General features: G+C 43.8%; 1 protein-coding gene across 7 annotated transcripts in view; it reads right to left on the reverse strand.

Moving 5' to 3' along the window:
* ANGEL1 (angel homolog 1) overlaps positions 1-13,052 on the reverse strand; it is a 44,796-nt gene that overhangs the window by 3,812 nt on the left and 27,932 nt on the right. For 4 of the 7 annotated variants that reach the window (XM_043556693.1, XM_043556694.1, XM_043556695.1 and 1 more), the window contains 3 exons: positions 5,350-5,419; positions 4,639-4,802; positions 1,782-3,894 (listed from right to left, as the gene is read on the reverse strand). In XM_043556693.1, the coding sequence (XP_043412628.1) occupies positions 3,734-3,894; positions 4,639-4,802; positions 5,350-5,419 (395 nt within the window). In that variant the 3' untranslated portion in view covers positions 1,782-3,733. Of the gene's footprint in view, positions 1-912; positions 1,230-1,781; positions 3,895-4,638; positions 4,803-5,349; positions 5,420-13,052 lie in introns of those variants that run through there. The other 3 variants (XR_006293442.1, XR_006293443.1, XM_043556696.1) reach the window with 2 other exon arrangements.

Here is a 13,052-nt window from a genome sequence, read left to right on the forward strand (position 1 = left end):
TCCCAGAATTTAAATTTAAGTGTAGAGACGCCACTCTTCTCTCCACAGCTGTGTGAGGCCTCGGGGGCAGAGGAACTGAGGAGGGATGGGGCAGGAGGCAGAATCCCCTTAGAAACACATTTAGTTCCCATTCTCCTAAGTGGGGCTACATCTACACCCTACCAGGCTCTCTCGTCTGGCTGATCCCTGCCTGGAACAATTTTGTTTTCATGCATTTGCTCAGGAGGGAAGAAACAGAGGGGAAAGGCATACCAGGATGAGTCTGGAAGTGTTGGGGCCGCAGGTCTACTCTCCTTGGGTGGAAACTAGAGGAGGTGGGCCCTTCCAACTCCTAGGAAAAGGGAGGCCACACTACACATTACATAACCAATCAAAAGTAACCCTTCAATTAGTTGCTACACCAGGGCAAGAACTGGAGAGAAAAGGTTTAAAAGACAAAAACCAGCAGCAGCAGCAGCAGGCTGGTCGATCATTTCTCCTTCACCCCCATGTGTCTGCCGTATAAGATAACCTGTCTCTCCTACCCCAGGAAAGGCTGTGGTTCTGAGGAGTCTGGGGAGTCAAGAAATTTGGGAATTCAGTTTCCTCAGATGTAAATAAGGTAACGTAGGAACAGCTGCACCTGCCACTGCGTGGTACTATCGTCTGTGGACAGTGGGTGTGGAAGCACTGCTTAAACTTACTAAATGTCTGTGCAAATGTTATGCGACTCAGGAAACCCTCCAGGCTGGAAAGGGTCTCTGGGCATGCACCTCAAAGCCTGGAACTGTGAAAGAACTCCTCGCCTCTGGGCAAACCACGCAGCCAGATCGGGGAGAACTACCCACCCTCAGCTCCTGCCAGTGACACTCTGCAAGTCTTAGTCCCTTGCTTGCCAAAGCCCAACACCACTATTCCAGAGCCGACAATTCCTCACAAGCTTCCAAGGATTATTACTTTAATTCCCATTTCACCAAGATTTTGAAACACAAGGGCTTAACTTACCCACAGTCACCAAATGATCAGGCCAATGTGACAAGTAGTGTTCCTTATCCCTGGCTGTTTTCTTTCGACTGGATCCCAACCCGGGTGGTTCAACAGAAGCACCAGGTAACTTTAAATAATTCGGATGCTCAGGCTGATTCAGAGGTGTGGGGTCTGGAATTCCATTGAGGTAAGGCAGGAAGCCACACCTGGTTTCAGGGTTTCACGTGGCCATGTGGGCTTCATGGACCTGCTGCACAAGGGAGCTGGAGGAAAACGAAAGTACCAGCAGAGTGAGGCCCGGGAAGGAAACCTTGCCAGCAACAGATGGCCCACAGTCCAGCTCTGGTTCCACAGTGCAAAAGAGATGACCAGAAACAGACACTCAGCAAGTAGCAACTGCCACACACGTCGTGCCTCACACAGCGGCCGTGGCTTTGACCAGGAAAATACTTCTCACCCCACGTTCGGCACAGACCCTCCTGAAATGCATGTGGACCAGGGGTATGGTAGTAGCAGATGGAATGGGAATGAAAGAAGCTGAAAGAGCTGTTCTCTAGCTTGGTGAGGAGGGAGAAGAGAGCTAGACCCCAACAAAAGGCAGGCACGAGGTTTCTTCAAGCCCTGCTCTCCCAGGCCTCAAAGCAGCGGGAGTACGTGTCAGTTACCACAGGACAATTACACCTTTCTCCGGTTGAGATTCAGGACCTGAGAGCCCAGCCCAGGATGTCTCTTCCTCTTGGCCACCTCACTCTCCAGACCTTCTCCCCCATCCTCCCCTGCCCTTCAGGATCCTAACAAATGACCAACAGCAGGGGGGAAATGGTAAACCTTTATTTGGAAAAGAGAGCTTAAATGACCACTTAAAACCCCCACTTCAATTCCAAAACAGAAACAAATAAGAAAACAAGGAAAAGAAAATATATAAAACTCCTGCCCTCTGCCATCTTGAGCCGTTTAAACCGCATTTCCTGGCAGAAGAGAACAGTGATAGGCCATAGTCCTGACAACCAATAGGGCACTGACTTAAGACCATCTCAGGAGGCACCCGGGGAGAGACAGAGTGAACGATGGGTGGGGTGTGGACAAGTGGGCCTGGGGCTCAGACAGGCACATGCCCAGTACCCAGGAAACAATGTTCAGAAATATACACGCACAGATAAATTCCCCAGTACCTAGGCACAGAAAGCTTATAACCATGAACACAGCAGCAGAATTCAAGCTGGGTCTTTGGCTTTCAAAAAAAAAAAAAAAAAAAGGGAGAGAACCTCTGGCTAACTGTCCCTAACTCTAGCCGCTCAGGTACCCCCTTCAGTCCCATTCTGAAGGCCAAGCAGGGCAACAGCAAGGCCAGTCTGCAAGGACCAGCAGCTACTCTGGGAGGACCAGCTGGCCCGGTAACACCTAGGCTGTACCCCAGCTATGAAAGATTAAGGCATGCAGGTGACACAGGGGGGGCAGGGCAAGGCCATGAATGGGCCAGGGTAGCCCTGTGCTAGAGGGGCAACACTGGCAATGAGCAGCTGAGGTCTTGCCAGCAGGAACAAACCCTAAAACACTGCCACCTTGACTTCTTGGACAGGCTTTGCCCAAGGCCACCTTCTGCAGAGAGGGTTTGGCCTGAGCTGAATACCTGGCTCTTCTAGAACAAAATGGAAAGGAATGGGGGAGGGAAGGAGGTAAAAAGAGGTGGGAGGAAAGGAACAGAAAACTGCTTCTGAGGTATGCAGAGGAAGAGAACAAGTCCCTGAGGTCTTGGGTCCCAGCTGAGGCAGCTGCACAGCCTGCCTGCTCTTTCCCCTACCAGGACTCCCACCCTTGCCCCAGTTCCGCAGGGGGCAGAGTCCAGCAAGACAAGAGTTTCTTGAAGGTTCTTTCTCATCCTTTTAAACCTCAAACTACTATTCCAGCCCACTGACTCCATACAGGGGTTCAAACTTTTGCCTTTCTCACAGCAGCCTGGGGAAAGGGACAAGCCCTAGAGAAAGCATGCCAGGCCTTTGGGGAACTCTGGGTTGGAGGCAGCTGGGGCAGGCGGCACATCCCTGAATCCGCTGCTCCAGGCTGTGTGGCCCATTCTTTCCCAGAGCCCAGATGATGAGGATGCCCTGGTTGGCATGATGCGAATGCCTAATGAGACACACAAGATAAAAGGGGAGAAGGGCCCATGCTCCTGCTGCTGCCTGGCAACACACAGCAGCCAGGTCATGCTCTCGACCTGCCCCTAGGCTGACGGCCCCCGTGTGGAAAGTGGGCTGATCAGAGGCAGGCATGCTGTACAGAGCAGTCCCACCCCGAGAGGACACACATGCACACTACGCACATCTCACATGTGTACGGGCCTGGCAAGAGGGCTGGGCCCAGAGGTCAGGAAGGCAGGAAGAACACTGGGTTTGAAGATACCATCAAGAAACGGCCTGAAAGCAAATAACCAATGAGATCAATAGCTCCCGCAACCCTGGTAATTAAAAATCAAGGGGGAGCACTGGATACATGGAAGGAAGGGGGATCTCCCCTTCGGCCTCTCCCAGGGCCACTGAGTATGTGGCACAGGATTAGGAAGAGGTTGGGGTGGGCAGGGACCACAGGCAGAGAACGTGGACAGGCCTGGAGAAAATCTAACCATAGGAAAAAGGTAACAGGGTAGGGGAAGGGAGGGGAGGGGACGGAAGTTTCTTGGATCTAAGTTTCCAAAAGCATGGGGTATTTCCACAGTCTCTGATCCAGTGAACTCTTCCGGAAGAGAAGCTCTCTTCCCCTGGGAGCCCCGTCATGGGGCGATGACTTGCATCCCAAAGCTGGCCAGCAGGCAGAGGTGGTCTGAAGAGCAGAAGGGGTTGGGTAAGCCGTTGGCAGCCCAGAGAATCTCTTCAGAGAGGAGGGAGAGACGGCCCAGAAGTTTGAGAGTCCCATCTTGACACAGCCTGCGATCTGGGGCACAAAGCAGAAGCCAGTGGAGAAAGCAGCCACAGGTCACTGCATGGGGGTGGCTGGGGCCTGTGGGAGCTACACAGGGAGGCTGCATCCCCTTGATGCCTCACCCTCCCTCACTTCCCCTGCTGCCTGTGGCTGAGGCCTCACTTTCTCAGATACTCTGTGATACATCAATGAATTAAACAAGGTGGGTTCAGGGAAACTGCAGCAAATGGAGAACGTATGCCCAGGCTCAGCATTTACCAAATCTTCAGATTTTCCAAGAAAAGTTGGAAATCCAGATTTTCTACATAAAATCTGATTTTTCAACATAGGCAACCAATTTCAACATTTAAAAGACTTGCTTTAAATAAGATAGGCATGGGGTTGACAGACTGCTACACTGTCTGCTGGTTATCAGGGGAAGAAACAAGAAATAGGATCTCTAACTTAACCAAGCCCCTCACTAAATGGCTGCCTTGTTCAAAATCCACTTACTTCCTGGTGCTCTATTTTTACCTCTTAAATAGAGGTGGGGCTGGTCTGCCCACCTCTCTCTAATGCTGCAAAAAGAAAATGCAGGCAAATGGTCTAAGGGAATTATGATGAGGACGACCAGTGCCAGGTTAGGTATGAAATCTGCTACTTTGCGAGTCAGGTCCCAGTAGCCCAAGCCATGTGACCAAACGCCTGACCTACTATCAGCTGTTCCCAGGGACTTTTGAGGGTGGCTTCTATGAACCCAGGACCCACCAGGCTTACCAGTTCTGTTCCTATTCTCACAGGACTCAGCTGAGAAGAAGATGTAATCCACTGTTGTTCCAAGACCCAAGGGCATTGTGGTGACCTCTGGGCGGCCATGCTGGGGCAGGAAATGAGTATATACCGAGGTCAGGTGAAGACAGTGCTGGATGGTACCTACAGTCCTACAGGGATGAAGGAGAAGATGTCGCTCAACAAACATTGAACGTTTCTCAAAGTCACTTTCTCTGTGGGTTTTATAAAGTTTTTTAAGGGACGATCCCAAATAACTCCATCTCAGCAAATTACTTCCCATGCTAATAAGAGGCAGATGGTCTTAGCTAAAATTAGCCTAGAAACAGACACATTTATACTCAGGCCCCCTGACTTTCCTCACCCCACCCCCCAACTCTCCTCTTATTACCTGGTAAAGTATGTATACCTAATGTGCCCCTGTCCGGGGAAGGGGGGTGGTGGGGGGCAGGGGGAGAGCAGCAAATTTTTCTGTGAAGCCTTACTCCCTCAGGAAAAGTGCATGGGCTCTTTGTCTGCAAGAACTTAAGTGAGTCACCTCTGGCCTCTGCACACCAGCGCCTCCAAAGCTTAGCACATCTTAGGAAAAGAGAGAGCTCAGAAAAAGTGTCCCCCTCAATCAGCCTCAGGAGAGCCAATGAGAATCTCATACACTCAGGGGCTAATAAGCAAGCTGAGGGGAATTGGAAGGAAGATCACCTGGGCAAGACAGGCTCAGGCTCCAATGTGTCTTCCTCAAGGACAGACTCAGCCCAGCCGGCAGGTCGCTCTGTAGAAGACCAGAGAAAAAAGGTTTTATTCTTCACATACAGTTAAGAAGGGTCAGAACCTTGCACCCTGAAATCTTTCTCAGATCCTTGACCGGACTCCAAAAGGGAAAAGGAGAAATAGAAGGTGATGGGAGAAAGTAACAATGGACCAAAGTCAAGAACCACAGGAAGGCAGACAGAGGCCTTGAACACAGACATTTCTTCCTTGGCTCAGCACCTCTTCAAATAATTTATTTAAATTTATTCTTTAGAATAGGTAATAGAGTAACATGGTATAAAAATCAAAATGTAGAGAAAAATATCAGTGAAAAGTTTCCCTCCCACTCTGGGACTCCTGCCAATTTCCCTCTCGAGAAGCAACCAACGTTACCAAATTCCTGGTACATTCCTTCAGAGATTTTCTATCACACACCATCTGTTATGTGTATACACACGTATGTGCTCGTACACATATGTGCACATACCATATAACATGTATGTATAAACTCTTAAATACACATAAATCTGTACACACACACACAAAGAAAAAAGATACATATCCAACATCAGTTAAGAAAGAGGGGATATTATTACAGAGCCTACTGACATTAATAGGTGTTATAGACTGAATGTTTGTATCTCCCCAAAGTATGTTGCAGTCCTAATCCCCAATGAGATGGTATTTGGAAGTGGGCCTTTTGGAAGTAATTAGGTCATGAGGGTGGAGCCCTCATGCATGGAACTAATGCTCCTATAAAAGGAATCCCAGAGAGTTCCCTCACCTGCTTTCCACCATGTAAGGACACAAGAAGTCAGCACTCAGCAACCCAGAAGAGGGCCCTCACCAGAACTAGACCATGCTGGCACCCTGATCTTGTACTTGGAGCCTTCAGAATTGTGAGAAATAAATTTCTATTGTTTATAAACCATCCAGGCTGTGGTATTTTGTTATAATAGCCCAAACTGATTAAGACAAAAGGATACAAGGATCAATAAAACTGACAAACCCTTAGCTAGAATGACCAAGAAAAAAAAGACTCATTACTAAAACCAGGAATGAAAGAAGGGCCTCTGCTACCAATCTTATAGAAATCTTTAAATCATGAGAATACTGTAAACAACTGCTTATAACCAACAAATGAGAAAACTCAGATGAAATGGACAAATTTCTAAAAAGACACAAACTATGTAAACTGATTCAAGAAAAAATAGAAAATCTGAATAGCCTGTAAGGAAAGAAATTGAATTAGTAATTTTAAAACTTCCCACGAAGAAAAGTCTAGGACTAGATGGCTTCGCTAATGAATTCTGCCAAACATTTAAAGAAGTAATATAAATCCTTCACAAACACTTGCAAAAAACAAGATGGGATACTTCCCAACTGATGCTATAAGGTGTTACTCAGTTAATCAAAATTAGACAAAGACATCACAAAGAAAACTACAGAATATCCCCTGTGAATGTACATGCAAAATTCCTCAATGACTGTGATACTGTGATTTATAAGAAATATTTATTCGGCCTCATCCACAGTTCCTGGCTCATGGCTCCCCAAACCCTTAGAATATCCTGAGATGAGCGTGATGAAGGTGTCTTTTGTTATATTATGAAGTGACTTTTGGAAAGCACTGGAAGATGGGAGCTGGTTACCAGAAAAACCAACCTGTTATTAGAGGGTTGGAACTCTCTGTCCCAATTCCCTGAAGGGAGCAGGGCTGGAGTTTGAATCACCAATGGCCAATGATCTAATCAATCCTGCCTACATAATAAAGTTTGTCAGAGAGCTTCCAGGCTGGTGAATACCATGGAGATTTGGAGAAAATGGCATGCCTAGAGAGGGCATGGAAGCTTCCCAAATACCTTGCCCTATGCATCTCTTCCATCTGGCTGGCTGTTCCTGACTTTTATCCTTTTATAATAAACCGGTAATCTAGTGAGTAAAATGTTTCTGAGTTCTGTGAGCCATTACAGCAAATTAATTAAAGCCGAGGAAGGAGAGGGTCATGGAAACCTCTGATTTATAACTGTCAGTTGGTCAGCAAGTACAGGTAACATCCTGGACGTATGACTGGCATCTAAAGTCCATGGAGGGGGTTGTTGGAACCTATAGTTTGTCAGAAGCACAGGCTGGGCTTGTGACTGGTGTCTGAAGTTGGGGAAGGGGGCAGTCTTCCAGGACTGAGCCTTTATTTAACCTGTGGAATCTGATGCTCTCTGGGCAGATGGTGTCAGAATAGAATTGAATTGTTGATGTGGGAGGAAACTCCCATCTTCCCAACGTTGGAAATTAAGTTTCAGAGCACCAAAAGAACATTGTATTAACAAACCAAATCCAGCAAAATATAAAAATGATTACATACTATGACCAGTTACAATTTATCTTAGGAATGTAAAGTTGGTTTAACATCTGAAAATCAATTAATGTAATACATCATATTAATAGAATACTGAAGGACAAAAACCACATTTCCATCTGAGCACACACAGAAAAAAACATTTGGCAAAATTCAACACCCTTTATGGAAAAAAAAAAAACAAACCACACATAAAAAACTAGGCACAGAAGAGAACATCTCCAACTAGATAAAGGGAACCCACAAAAACTCCAGGGCTCACATCACACTTAATCGTGAAAGATTGAAAGCTCTACCTCTACGGTCAGGAACAGGACAAGGATGTCCACTTTCACCACTCAACATTAACGAGGCCTAGCCAGGGCAATCATGGGAAAGAAGAAATAAAAGGCATCCAGATTAAAATGGAAGCAGTAATGCTGTTTCTGTGTGCACGATGACTTAATCTTATATACAGGAAATACTCAGAAATCCACTAAAAAACTATTCGAATAAATGAGTTCTCAAGACTGCAACATACAAGCTCAATATACAAAAATTGCATTTCTATACATTAGCAGTAAAAATCCAAAAATGAAATGAAGAAAACATTTCTATTTATTTACGATATCAAAATGAATATGATAGTACTAAATTTCACAAAAGTGTTAAGACTTACACACTGGAAACTACAAAACATGGGAAGAAATGAAAGATCTAAATAAATGGAAAGACATTCATATTCACTGGTCATCAGACATTATTTAAATGCCATACTTCCCAAACTAACCTACAGATTTGTAGAAATCTATCAAAATCCCAGCTAGCTTCTGTGCAAAAATTGACATACCTACCCTAAAATTCATATAGAAATGAAAAGGACCCAGAATAGACAAAACAATCTGGAAGATGACAAAGTTATAGGACGTACACTTCCCTATTTCGAACTTATACAAAGCCAAAATCATCAAGACAGTGTGGTACTGGCATAAGGATAGACATAGATGAATGGAATAGAATAGTGTCCAGACACCCATATGGCCATGTTCAATTAATTTTTCACAAGGGGAAGAAGAGTGGAAAATGACAGCTCACAGATATAGGGGTTCCTTCCACGAGTGATGAAAATGTTCTACAATTAGACTGTCAAGATGGTCACACAATTCTGAATAAAGCCACTGAGTTATACACCTTAAATGGGTAGATTTTATGGTATATGAATTTCAATACAACAAAGCTGTAAAAAGGGTATTAAATAAATCTTACTCTAAGTTTATTTTTGAGAGAGTGCGTGCACGCACAAGCAAGGGAGGGGCCGAGAGATAGGGAGACAGAGAATCCCAAGCAGGCTCTGCACTGACAAACAGCGAGATCATGACCTGAGCTGAAATCAAGAGTCAGACACTTAACCAACTGAGCCACCCAGACACCCCTATTTTCTAATTCTGTTGGCTGGAATCTCTGAACACAGTTGAATAATGACAGTGACCATCCTTGTCTTACTCCTGACTCTGACAGGGATGCTACTACAGTTGTCTTCTTTTAAGCAAGACGCTGATTTTTGGAGCTGAGATAAATGCTGTGGTTTGGTTTTGGTATCGTTTTTAATTTTCAGGCCTGCAGTGGCTCCATTCCCTCCTCCCGCTCCTGACCTCTGTGGTGCAGGCTGCCACCACACACTCCGACTGACCAAGATTATTTTAATGGTGTAAGAGATTACAGGCATACCTCAAAGATATTATAGGCATACCTCAAAGATATGGCGGGTTCAGTTCCAGACCACCACAATAGAGTGCAAATAAAAGTTATGTTTATAGTGTACTGTATTTTAAATGTGCAACAGCATTATGTCTAAAAAAACCAATGTACATACCTTAATTAAAAAATATTCTATTGCTAAAAACTGCTAATGATCACATGAGCTTTCAGCAAGTCATAATCTTCTTGCTGGTGGAGGGTCTTGCCTCAATGTCAATGGCTGATGACTGATCAGGGTGGTGGCTACAAACGATTTCTCTGTAGCATGCGATGCTGTTTGATAGAACTTGTTCCCACAGAACTTCTTTCAACACTGGAGTCAACACTCTCACACCCTCCTGCTGCTTTATCAACTAAGTTCAAGAAATATTCTAAATCTTGTGATGTCAACAATCTTCACAGCATCTTCACCAGGAGTAGATTCCATCTCAAGAAACCACTTTCTTTGCTCATCCATAAGAAGCAACTCCTTCATAAGTTAAAGTTTGATCATGAGATTGCAGCAATTCAGTCCTATCTTCAAGCTCCACTTCTTTAATTTTTCTTAATGTTTATTTACTTACTTTTGAGAGAGAGCAAGAGTGAGCAAGAGAGAGCACGAGCACAAGATGGGGAGGGACACAGAGAAAGGAGACACAGAACCCAAAGCAGGCTCCACGCTCTGAGCTGTTAGCACAGAGCCAGATGCGGGGTTTGAACTCACAAACCGTGAGATCATGACCTGAGCTGAAGTCAAACACTTAACCAACTGAGCCACCCAGGCGCCCCTTCAGGGTCCACTTCTTTCTAATTCTAGTTTTCCTGCTGTTTCCACCCCATCTGTAGTGACTTCCTCCACTGAAGTCTCAAACCCCTCAAAGTCATCCCTGAGGGCTGGAATCAACTTCCAAGCTCTGTTAATTAATGTTAGTATTCTGACCTCTTCTAATGAATCACAAATGTTCTTAGTGTAAAGGAATCCTTTCTAAAAGGTTTCAGTTTACTTGGCCCAGATTCATCAGAGGAATCACTAGCTATGGCAGCTACAGTTTTACAAAGTATATTTCTTCAATAATAAAACTTGAAAGCTGAAATCATTCCTTGATCTATAAGCTTCACAATGGATCCTGTGTTGGCAGGCACGAAAACAACATTAATCTTGCTGTGCAGTTCCATCAGAGTCTTGGGTGACCACGTGCATTGTCAGTGAGCAGTAATATTTTGAAAAGAATCATTTTTTCTGAGCAGTAGCTCTCAACAGTGGGCTTAAAATTTTTAGTGCATCACATTGTAAACAGATGTGCTGTCATCCAGGCTTTGTTGTGCCACTTAAAGAGCACAGGCAGAGTTGATTTAGCATAATTCTTAAGGGTTCTAGGATTTTTGGACTGGTAAACGAGCACTGGCTTTAACTTAAAGTCACCAGCTGTGTTAGCCCCTAACAAGGCAGTCTGTTCTTTGAAGCTTTGAAGCCAGGCAGTGATTTCTCCTCTCTAGCTATGAAAGTTCCAGATGGCATCTTCTTCCAATAGAAGGCTGTTTTGTCTACACTGAAAATCTGTTAAGTGTAGCCACCCTCATTAACTATCTTAGCTGGATCTTCTCGAGAACTGCAGGCTTCATCTTGCACTTTCATGTGATGGAGACAGCTTCTTTCCTTAAACCTCAAGAACCAATCTCTGCTAGTTTCAAACTCTGCTTTTGTTATTTTCCTCACCACTCAACCTTCACAGAATTGGAGAAAGTTAGGGCCTTCCTCTGGACTAGGCTTTGGCTTAAGAAAATGTGGTCAGGTTGATTTTCTATCCAGACCATTAATACTTTTTTTCATCTATATCAGTAGAAAGGCTGTTGTGCTTTCTTATCATTCACATGTTCCCTGGAGTAGCACTTTTTCATTTCCTTCAAGGACTTTTCCCTAGCATTCACAACTTGGCTAACTATTTGAGGCAAGATGCCTAGCTTTTGCCTGTCTCAGCTTTTAACATGTCTTCCTCACTAAGTTTAATCATTTCTAGCTTTTGATTTAGTAAGAGACATATGATTCTTCCTTTCACTTGAGCATTTAAAGGCCATTGTAGGGTTACTAATTGGCCTAACTTCACTATTGTTGTGTCTCAGGGAACAGGGAGGCCTAAGGAGAGGGAGAAGGACAGGGAAATGGCTGGTCAGCAGAGCAGTCAGAACACACAAAACATTTATCAATTAAGTTTGGCATCTTATATGGGAGTGGTTCTTGACCCTCCAAAACAACACCAATAATAACATCAAAGATCATTGATCACAGATTACCATAACAAATATAGTAATAATGAAAAAGCTTGAAATATTGCAGAAACTATCAGAATGTGACACAGACACAAAGTGAGCAAATGGGTGTTGGAAAAATGGTGCTGATAGACTTGCTCATTGCAAGTTTGTCACAAACCTTCAAATTATAAAAAGAACACAATGTCTGCAAAAGAGCAATAGTGAAGCTCTTTAAAGTGAAGCACAATAAAACAAAGTACGCCTGTATCTAGTTTTTCCTTAATTTTAGGGCGGGGGGGTGGTCTTTTAAAGAGAATTTAGAATAGGGGTGCCTGGGTGGCTCAGTCGGTTGAGTCCAACTTAGGCTCAGGTCATGACCTTGCAGTTCATGAGTTCGAGTCCCGTGTTGGGCTGCTGTCAGCACAGAGCCCACTTTAGATCCTTTGTCCCCCTCTCTCTCTGCCCCTCCCCTGCTCTCTCTCTCTCAAAAATAAACATAAAAAATATTTTAAAAATAATTAAAAAATAATCTAGAATAGATGTTGAATTTTAACAGTCTCTTTGACATCTATAGGATGACACACATTTCATGTTTTAATAGATTTCATATATATTAGTATGTTATATTAATAGATTTCTCAATATCAAATAATCTTTATATTTCTGATAAACTCCATCTGGTCACAGTATACTGCTCTTTCACTGCTAGATTGTCTCGTGATCTATTTAAAATTTTTTGCATCAGTTTTCCTAAGTGGAGAATATTAGCGTCTATGGTTGTGTGTAACGGTCAGGTGTCTGTGTCAAATACTTGTTGCATAAAAATAATTGGCCCCTTTCTTCCTCTGTGCACTGTAATAATTTAAATAATAACGATTTTACAAATTCTTTGAAGATTTGATAATATTCTATCAATCTGAGCCTAGTGTTTTCATGGGACTGCGTCTCTGAGAATTTTATGTATTTCTTCCCTAGATTCTCTTTCTTCTCTGTAATCAGTTTTACTAAATTACATTTTCTCAAATTAATATATGCCTGTAAGTTTTAATTTCTTTTGCACTTAGCTGGGCCAAGAACCCCCTTGTAATCCTATTAATTTTTCTGCATCTGGATACCTTCACTTGCTCCTTTCCCTGCCCTTTGAAAATAGGTTAGCTAATGGACTCACCTAATTGACAGCTGATTTTTGCCCAAACAACTAACTCCTAGATTTTATTCCACTATTTTTGTTATCTAAATTGCTCCCATTTATCTTCTGCTCTCTTTATTTGTTCTTTTTTCTCACTTCTTGAGTTGAATGTAATTTACATACTTTTTTCTTCTCTATTAATAT

Source organism: Prionailurus bengalensis, chromosome B3 (genome assembly GCF_016509475.1).
Source record: "Prionailurus bengalensis isolate Pbe53 chromosome B3, Fcat_Pben_1.1_paternal_pri, whole genome shotgun sequence".
Lineage (NCBI taxonomy): Eukaryota > Metazoa > Chordata > Mammalia > Carnivora > Felidae > Prionailurus > Prionailurus bengalensis.